Here is a 10,408-nt window from a genome sequence, read left to right as displayed (position 1 = left end):
ACATAACTGCACAAAACTCAACAACATAACATGTTAAGGCCGCGAGACAGTGTTTACTGTCTCGGCGGGCGAGACAATGTTTGCTGTCTCGGCCCATGAGATAGTAAATGCTGTCTCGAAAAAAGCATCTTTTTGGCAGTTTTAGTTTTAACTGCCTTCACACGTTTCAAACTCCGTTATTTTGACAGTTATTCACGTGATTTTCGACCCACGATGTTTCTCCAGTCCGCCTCGCAGTTAATGGGCACGTGGGTGGGAGTTATTTTTAGCGTGTTTGATCGGTTTCAACACTGTCTCGCTGCGCGAGACAGCAAACCACTGTCTCGCTGGCCGAGACTAGCAAACACTGTCTCTGCTGGCGCAGACAGCTTCATATCTGTCTCTGTATTTTTTCTTCTTAAGGACAGGTATGAGGTGATTTTTGATGATCTTCTCTATGTTTGGGATACTCTATTTAGCATTTTTAAACGCCTACAGCCACTAGTCGGCACCCGTCGTCTCGCCCGCCAGTCGACCAGCACCCGCCACCGCCACCGACCGCCGCCAACCGCCGGCCGGCCCACCGCCGGCCACCCTCGCGACCCGTCGTTGCCACCGTCCTGCTACCACCACCGCTAGCTTCCGGCCACCCGCCACCGTCAGCCCGTCGGCGACCACCGACCACACCGCCAGCGCCGCCCGTGTCGGCCGCCGCGCTACCATCCGCGTAGCCGACAGCCGTCGTTCGCCCGGCACCCATCAGCTGGCCGCGGCCACCCGCCACCCGACCGCCGTCGTCCGCCCACTACCGCTATATAAATGGTCAAACTAGTTTGACCAAAATGATGTTTTCAAAACACATTTGAAAAAGAAACACCATGGCATGGTGTTTTTTACAAAAACACAACAAGAAAAAAAACCTTGATTACCAAACACACCCAATATGTAAGGTATGGTGTTCTGCTACGTACTTTGTTACTTAATGAATGTCAAAGATTAAGCTAGCTTCATGATTTCAAACGTCTCTTAACAAGAGGAAAGGTCTAAAAAGAACTTGCTTAATTTTATAACAAATTATAAAACTACTATTCTTTGTTACTTAATGAATGTGACACACAACTAATGTCAACGATTAATTTGTAGTACAACCATCCAAAAGTCAGATTTGTACTACACTATAATGTACATGCACTTTGTTCCTCCCAACTTATATGCGTACGCGTACGTACGCACACACACACCCCCACCTTATGTACATTCATACCTCGATCTCCAATTTGGTCATGGCTTCCTCGTTCATATTCCTCGTACTGTTACTGCCCTGGCAAGTCAACGCCCATGGAGGTCATGGCCATGGGGACGCCGACGGCCAGGACGCCGGCCTCAGGTCGAAAGGCCTCATCGCCGTCAAAATATACTGCCTCGTCATCCTCTTACTCACCACCTTCGCGGGAGGAGTCTCCCCCTACTTCTACCGGTGGAACGAGAGCTTCCTCCTCCTCGGCACCCAATTCGCTGGAGGAATTTTTCTAGGGACGTCCATGATGCACTTTCTGTCCGACGCGACGGAAACCCTCGGGGATTTGACGGACAAAAGCTACCCGTTCTCGTTCATGCTTGCGTCGGTGGGGTACGCCTTGACGATGGCCGGAGATGTTGTGATTTCGGCGGTGACGAGGCGGTCGGGGAGGGGAGGGAGGGTGGAGGCGGGGAGTGTAGATGACGAGAAAGAGGCGATCGGCATGCTCATCCGAGTCTGGTGAGGGCCAGTACGTTTGGGGATGCGGTGTTGCTAATTCTCGCGCTTTGTTTTCACTCGGTGTTCGAGGGGATGGCCATCGGAGTTGCAGGTGTGTAGCACTGTTTGAATTCGGTTATCGATCGAGTCTTGTTTCCGTCTAGTACGTACTTTGTTAATTAACCCGGTTTTTTCACGCTTAATTAAACTAGAAGAAATTTATATGAATTAAGGTCCTGTTTGTCAAAGGGTTAAGAAAGATGGATTAAAAAAAAAAGAATTAATGTACTTAGCCCATTCGATAATCTGATGGACTAAATTATTAACCCGTTAAATAAGTTCTATTTTAGTCATTATGATCAGTTTTAGTGTTCGAGAATAACAATGATTTTGACTATTTTCTTTATAATTAGAAGGGTTAACTCTTAATCCTTCTAAATAGGAGTATTAGTAAACCCCTCATTTTGAAAGGTTAACTCATTTTAATCCCTCTAGAGGAGTTAGTTTAACCCTTCTATATTTTTTATGTTTGACAAATTATATATGAAGGGCTAACTCACTTTAAAGTCTTGTATAGATTTTTTGTATTTGGCGGGTTATGAAGGACCGGTTAAGTCTCCATAACCCCTCACTTAGCCCTTTGCCAAACAATACCTTAGCTTTGGTACGTGCACATTCATGTACTTAGCTTTAGTTAACTGGTATATTATTATTAATTAAGGTGGAGCGTCTAGATCACTAGCTATGATTTGGATATTTGAAGGTCGTGACAGTTTATATGTTTGACTTAACATGTTAGGAACACACCAACTAATTAAGCATGTGAAGGCGCACACCGATACTAGCTTTAAGGGTAAATTCCAAAATGAAAGAAAAACAAAAAAAATAAAAAAGTGAGGTACTTTTTTTTTCAGCTGAACCCAAAACGCTAGAAAATTTCACTTGAATCAAGTTCTGTCAGAGAACAATCAAAACTAAACCATTATTTGACATGTCATGCGCAAAACACATGCTGAACAAGACCAAAATACCCTTCATCTTTTAGGGGGGAAAAATATTAATGTCTTGCTTATATTTTTTAGAAATGATAGGGGCACACCCTCTACCACACCTCCAACCACACCATCTCTCTCACTACAGTACACCGGGCCCACATGAGATTTTATTTAATAAAATCTCATGTGTGCCCGATGTACTGTAGCGAGAGAGATGGTGTGGTAGAGGGTGTGCCCCTAGTGCCTCTCAAAATCATTTTCCTTTTTGCATGTTTCCCCTTCTGACCGCTCGTGGGAGCTCCCGGTCCCCAAAATTTCCTTTTGCTGATTTTTATCATCTAAAGCCCTAAAGTGATGCTATTTTCTGAAAGACTTTCGTGGAAGTTAAGCGAAAAAAATTAAAACATTTCATGGATTTTCTAGATTTCCTAATTAAGCTTATTGGGGGCTAACAGAAAAACAACCAAACTTATTGGGGACTTTGTGAAATAATTTACCTTTTCTTTTAATTAATGGATTAACTAGTGCCACTTCGTTCCCGCGTGTGTTTAGAAGTAATCACCATTTGACTATAGTGTTGGATAGCAGTATTCCTATTATATTAGGATTCCTAATCTATTTTGGCAACATGAGGCTATTAGGATTCCTAATCTATTTTGGTAACATGAGGTTATTAGGATTCCTAATTTGTTTTGGTAACAGGTTATTAGGATTCCTAATTTGTTTTGTTTTTGGTTTTAGGATTCCTAGTCTGTTTTTGGTTTTAGGATTCCTAGTTTGTTTTGGTTTTAGGTTTTCTATATATATGGAACATTAGGATCATCAAAGAGAGGAGAGTTGTAATCAGATATTAGAGAGACTTTTGAGCATTGTGAGAGTGAGATATTGTGAGCAAGTTGAGAGCTTTCGTTGAGGGTTAGTTTGTGAGTTTTGTGAGATTGCAACCCTTTGTACTCTCCTTGATTTAGTGGAATCTTCACATCCTCTCCCCGTGGACGTAGACTATTTGCCGAACCACGTAAAATTTGTTGTCTCGCTATTTGTGTGATTTGTAATAGTTTATTTAGGTTTCCTTGACAAGTCAGTCCTAGAACTGATGAGAGGAAGAGCCGATATCCCATTTTGTTTAGATATTTTACTTAACGTTCTTGTTTCCTTGGTGAAATAAGAATTCCTATTGCGACCCGGCTCTCTTATTGTGTTGTCGAAGTGCTGCCGAAATTTCTGTTGCGCGCAACAAGTGGTATCAGAGCACTACAAGTGGTATCAGAGCCCAGATTTCAGATCTAGGGTTTTGGAATTAGGTGGAGAAAGATTCTTGTGTGAAACTTAGTTCTTGGAGTTCTTGGCTTCGGTGAAGATAGCATTAGGAGTTGTCGTTAGAGATTTTGCTTTTCTCGTGTGGACAGGAAATCTATTTGGAATCCGATCTAGGGTTCAGTTAGGTAATTCTTAATTTTTATCAAAGTTTGATTCTTTCTCTATAACTTGGAGTTAGTTTGCAATGGGAGAAAAAGGTGAAAGCAGCAAGTCGATGGCGAGTACAGTTCAAATTGGTTTTCAAAACACCAAAATTAGTGTGGTGAAGTATGACGGTAAAATCAACTTTGGTTTATAGATGAGCGATGTACAGGATGCACTCAATGCTCAGAACTTGGAGGAGACCATTATGGTCCACGAGAGACCACCAAAGTATGAAGAGGTGATATGGAAAAAGATGAATAGGAATGCTTGTGGGGTGATTAGATCATGTTTAGAACAGGAGCTGAAGTATGATGTGATTGTGGTGACGTCTGCGATGAAGATGCGGGAAATTCTTAACAATAAATACCTTACGAAGAGTGTTGAGAACAGGTTGCATTTGCTGCGTAGGTTATTCAGATTCCAGATGTCCAGAGACACCTCGCTTGCGGCTCATGTGAACAACTATACGAAGTTATTGTCGGACTTGGTGAATGTTGATGAGAAGATTTCGGATGAGTACAAGGCTATTATCTTATTGTGTTTCTTGTCGGATGAGGAGTATAGCACCTTTGTGCTCACTTTGTTGAACGGGGGATCTTCTATCAACTATAGTAAAGTTACTAATGCATTGACGAATTATGATTTGATGAGGAAGAACAAGGAGACTTTCTGTGCTAGTACTTCAGGCGAGACCTTATCGACGAGAGGTAGAAGCCCATATCTGAAAGATGGTAATAGAGAAAGGTCAAAATTAAGAGGTCATCACTAGCTAGGAAAGAACCAATGTGCATTCTTCAAGAAGCAGGGATATTAGAAAAGATATTGTCCAAATCAAAGAGAAGGAGAATAGCAAGAAAAAGGGCTCGAATGCCAATGAGGTGAATATTACGAAAGGCGAAGATTCCGATGATTCGAGCTTTTCTTTACTGATTACTCCGGAGGTAAACCACTTGGATGCATCAGATTAGATGCTTGATTCCGGTGCTACCTATCATGTGACCCCTAGGCGAGATTGGTTTGCATCTTTTGAGAATCTCGATTGGAGAGTTATAGTCATGGGAAATGATCAGTCTTGTGGCATTTGTGGGATAGGTATCATACGGATTCGGATACACGATGGAGTAGTCTGTGAATTGAAAGATGTGAGATTTGTTCCTCAGCTGAAGAATAATCTTATCTTACTTAGAGTTTTGGAGGCGAAGGGATTCAAGGTGACCTTTGAGGATGCTGTAGCAAAGGTTACTAAGCGATCTTTAGTGGTGATGAAGCGAGTCCGCAATCAAAATTTATACTATCTGAAGGGGAGCACCGAGATTGACCAGGTTGCTTCCGCTATTTCAGAGACGAACATGAGCAGGCTTTGGCATTATAGGTTGGGGCACACAGAAAAGAAGCCACTGCAGGCTTTGTGCAAACAAGGACTATTGAAGGAAGCCAATAATAGTAAAGTGGAATTCTGTGAGTACTGTGTTCTTGGCAAAAAGATAAAGGTGAAGTTCGGGATGGCCATTCATAGGACGAGGGGCATCCTGGACTACGTGCACACAGACGTTTGGGGTCCCACCAAGAATGCATCACTTGGTGGTAGACATTGGTTCATTACGTTCGTTGATGACTATTCTAGACGATGTTGGGTGTACACCATAACAAAGAAGAGTGAAGTCCTATATATATTCGTGAAGTGGAAGAAGAGATTGAAACTGCAGACTGGGAGAAAGATCAAGACGTTGTGATCCGAAAACGGTGGTGAATATACTTCAGACCCCTTTCAGCAGCTATGTCGAGACGAGGGCATAGAGAAACACTTCATGGTTAGTCATACACCGCAGCAGAATGGGGTGACAGAGAGGTTAAATCGGTCTTTGCTAGAGAAGCTCCAATGTTTATTATCACAGAGTGGTTTGGAGAAGATTTTTTGAGCTGATACACTTACATATGCGAGCCATATTATTAATAGGCTGCCTTCATCTGTGATTGAGGGGAAGACCCCTATGGAGATGTGGTCAGGAGAGCCAGCACACGGTTATGACCAGCTCAAGGTATTTGGGTACCTTGGATTTTATCATGTGAGAACAGATAAATTGGAGCCTCTAGCAAGGAAGACCATATTTGTAAGATTCAAGCATGGTGTCAAGGGATACAAGCTATGGGATCCAGTTGATAGGAAGATTGTGCTGAGTAGAGCAAGGGATACAAGCTATGGGATCCAGTTGATAGGAAGATTGTGCTGAGTAGAGACGTCACGTTCGATGAGGCTTCTATCTTGAAGGGATCCAGTTGATAGGAAGATTGTGCTGAGTAGAGACGTCACGTTCGATGAGGCTTCTATCTTGAAGCTTTCTAGTTCTCATCAGGTGAAGAGCGACCCGACAGAGGAGATATCACAGGTGGTGGAGATCGGTGCAGTTTCACATTATCCAGATGGTACAATATCCATTAGAGTACCGACTGAGGTGACGCCAAGTGAGCACGATGGTGACACGGAGGATACGGGTACTGATATGCAGGATCAGGGACCGACGACTCAAGTTCAGAATTCTATTGCGGTTCGGAGACAGAGGAGAGACATACAGATGCCAACACAGTATGCCGACACAGTTGCGTATGTACTTCTGGTGGAGAGTATCAATGAGATTATGCCTACTACATTTAGAAAGGCCGAGCAGAGTTCAGAGGCTGATTCGTGGCAGGTAGCTATGCAGGAGGAGATAGAGTCTCCTCATAAGAACGATACATGGGAGCTGGTTGAGCTTCCAAAGGGACGGAAGATAATTGGTTGCAAGTGGGTATACACGAAGAAGGAGGACATTAAGGGCACTCTATTGAGGTTCAAGGCTAGGTTGATTGCGAAGGGTTATGCACATGAGGAAGGTATTGACTATAATGAGGTTTTCTCTCTGGTGGTAAAGCATTTTTCGATTCGGATTTTGCTAGCTTTGGTGGCACAGTATGGTTTGGAGTTAGATCAGTTGGATGTGAAGACCGCATTTCTTCATGATGATCTTGATGAAGAAATATATATGACTCAGCCATTAGGATTCTGAGCTGTAGGGAAGGAAAAAATTGGTTTACAGATTGAAGAAATTGCTATATGGTTTGAAGCAGACTCCTCGATAGTGGTATAGGCGATTTGATGGTTTTATGATTGGTCATTCGTACACTCAGAGCCAGTTTGATCCTTACGTATATTTTCGCAAGTTGAAAGGAGGTGCGTATATCTATTTATTACTTTATGTCGATGACATGTTGGTTGCCTCTATTTTCAGATCTGCTATAGATGAATTGAAGGCACAGCTCTTAAAAGAGTTTGAGATGAATGATTTGGGTGAGGTGAAACGCATTTTAGGGATGGAGATCAGCAAAGAAAAGAAGAAGAGCAGAATTTGTTTGACACATGTGGCTTATTTGAAGAAGGTTCTACAGCGATTTTATGTTAGCATAGATACAAAACCAATTAGTGTACCATTAGGAGCTCATTTGAAGCTTTCAGCTGATCTTTCACCGAAGACAGTTGAAGATCGAGAGTTTATGTCGAAGACTCCAAATGCGAGCGCGGTTGGGAGCTTGATGTACGCGATTGTATGTACAAGGCCAGATTTGTCACAGGCGGTGAACATGATTTCGAGATGCATGCATGATCCAGGAGTGGGTCATTGGGACGTCGTGAGATGGATTTTGAGGTACATTCGAGGTACGCTCAATGTTAGTTTAGTTTATGAGCAGGACACTACAGGTGGGTAGTTATGCATTGGTTATGTATATTCGAATTATGCCGGTGATTTAGATAAGCGACGGTTTATGATGGGGTATGTGTTTACTTTGACCCGTGCGTCGGTGTGTTGAAGATGCACCTTACAGTCGACAGTGGCTTTGTCTACGACGGAGGCAGAGTATATGGTGATTATAGAGACTGTGAAGGAGGCTATTTGACTTCGAGGACTTTTGGAGGAACTTGGTATATCGCAGCGGTCCGTCACTATTCATTATGATAGCATGAGTGCTATCTATTTGACAAAAAATCAGGTTTTTCATGCAAGGACGAAGCATATTGATGTTCGTTATCACTTCGTTCGAGATGTTCTTGAAGATGGTGATGTGGAGATTGTAAAAGTCCACACGAAGGATAATCCGACGGATATGCTCACAAAGATGGTTCCGAGCAACAAGTTTGATCATTGTCGAAACTTGTTGCACATTCGTGATTGTTGAGGTCGTTGACGGCCATGTGGATGAACTACGGGCGGCTTGATCCCTTGGGAGAGGAGGTATGTAGGCAACCACATTGGTGCAGCCGAATTTGATGAGACGACGCATTTGTGCTCATGTTGGTGTCGGCTCAGTTTTGGGAATACTTCGTCGAGGTGGAGAATTGTTAGATAGCAGTATTCCTAATCTATTAGGATTCCTAATCTATTTTGGTAACATGAGGTTATTAGGATTTCTAATCTATTTTGGTAACATGAGGTTATTAGGGTTTTGGTAACAAGTTATTAGGATTCCTAGTCTGTTTTGTTTTTTGTTTTAGGATTCCTAGTCTGTTTTGGTTTTAGCTTTTCTATATATATGGAAGATTAGGATCATCAAAGAGAGGAGAGTTGTAATCAGAGATTAGAGAGACTTTTGAGCATTGTGAGAGGGAGATATTGTGAGCAAGTTGAGAGCTTTGGTTAAGGGTTAGTTTGTGAGTTTTGTGAGATTGTAACCCTTTGTACTCTCCTTGATTTAGTGGAATCTCCTCATCCTCTCCCCGTTGACGTAGGTTATTTGCCGAACCACGTAAAATTGGTTGTCTCGCTATTTGTGTGATTTGTAATAGTTTATTTAGGTTTCCTTGACAAGTCAGTCCTAGAACTGATGAGAGGAAGAGCTGATATCCCACTTTGTTGAGATATTTTGCTTAAGGTTCTTGTTTCTTTGGTGAAACGAGAATCCCTATTGCGACCTGACTCTCTTATTGTGCTGCCGAAATTTCCGTTGCGCGCAACATATAGACTACAATTTATTCACAGTAATCAATTAATCTTCATTAATTACCAGAAATTATACACGCAGGCACCAAGGCTGATGCATGGAGGAACCTATGGACAATCTCCCTCCACAAAATATTGGCCATAGCCATGGGCATCGCACTCCTCCGAATGCTACCGAAGCGACCGTTCTTGACCACCGTCGCCTACTCCCTCGCCTTCGCCGTCTCGAGCCCCGTCGGCATCGGCATCGGCATCAGCATCAACGCTACTACGCAAGGGAATGCCGCCGACTGGATTTATGCCATCTCAATGAGCCTCGCCTCTGGGATATTTATATATGTTGCTATTAACCATCTTATAGCTAAAGGGTTCAGGCCACAGAGCAAGTGTTATTTTGATACCCCCTTGTTTAGGTTTGTGGCGGTTTGTTTTTGTTGGGATCGGAGTGATGGCGGTTGTCATGATTTGGGACTGATTTTGTATGTAGATGCAAATTAATTGTCCGAGATGTTTGTGTGTATAGTTTGAATATATATATGTAAAGGAGTTTCTATTGTTTTGTGAAATGGTATTTTAATGTGAACTATAATTATTGAACTGTTCTGATACCATATCAAATAACAATACCATTGCATACTTTTTTATGAAGATCGTATGATTTGATAGCTATAATTTCAAATTTTAATATTTCCATATTACATCAAAAGTTTGAATTTATAATGAATATCAAGTTATAATTTTACATTTCAAATAATGATTTGGGTTAATCCTACGAAGTTCACGATGAATTTTCTAATATTTCCTCAAACATACATGTCAGTGTAGAAACGACGAAAACATTGGGAAAGAATAGAATTTTTGGAGCAGGCAGAGCTTTGGGTGCTTTCTGGTCGATCGCGAGCTTTGGGGTGGTCGACTGGAAATGTGCATAGCCTCAGGGAGTTTTCTAGACTTGGTGACGGTCGACCGCGACGATTTTGGCGGTCGGCCGCCATCTAGACTTGGTGACGGTCGACCGCGACGATTTTGGCGGTCGGCCGCCAAACCCTGTAATCGATATTGGGTTTATGTCTTTCCGGTCGATCGACCCCCACGATTTCTACGGTCGACCGCCGATCGGGTCAGACCCAGTTTTGGTTTTCCTATTCTGTTTGGGATTAGTGTTTGGTATAAATACAAATACGTTTTAGGGTTTCTGGGGAGTAGTAGAAAAGGTTGTTTTGAGCACAAGAAAGGGACTTTTTTCTGAGCTATTGGTTTAG

General features: G+C 42.5%; 1 protein-coding gene across 1 annotated transcript; it reads left to right on the top strand.

The window, feature by feature from the left end:
- On the top strand, positions 1,258-9,687 carry LOC109850144 (zinc transporter 1). The gene is given in 4 exon segments (XM_020420078.1): positions 1,258-1,719; positions 1,722-1,829; positions 9,229-9,572; positions 9,574-9,687. Coding segments are annotated over 4 exon segments (957 nt in total). The 5' UTR covers positions 1,258-1,262; the 3' UTR covers positions 9,622-9,687.

Source organism: Asparagus officinalis, chromosome 7, assembly GCF_001876935.1.
Source record: "Asparagus officinalis chromosome 7, Aspof.V1, whole genome shotgun sequence".
Classification (NCBI taxonomy): domain Eukaryota; kingdom Viridiplantae; phylum Streptophyta; class Magnoliopsida; order Asparagales; family Asparagaceae; genus Asparagus; species Asparagus officinalis.
Note: the sequence above shows the minus strand (reverse complement) of the source record. Positions and strands in the feature narration are given on the sequence as shown.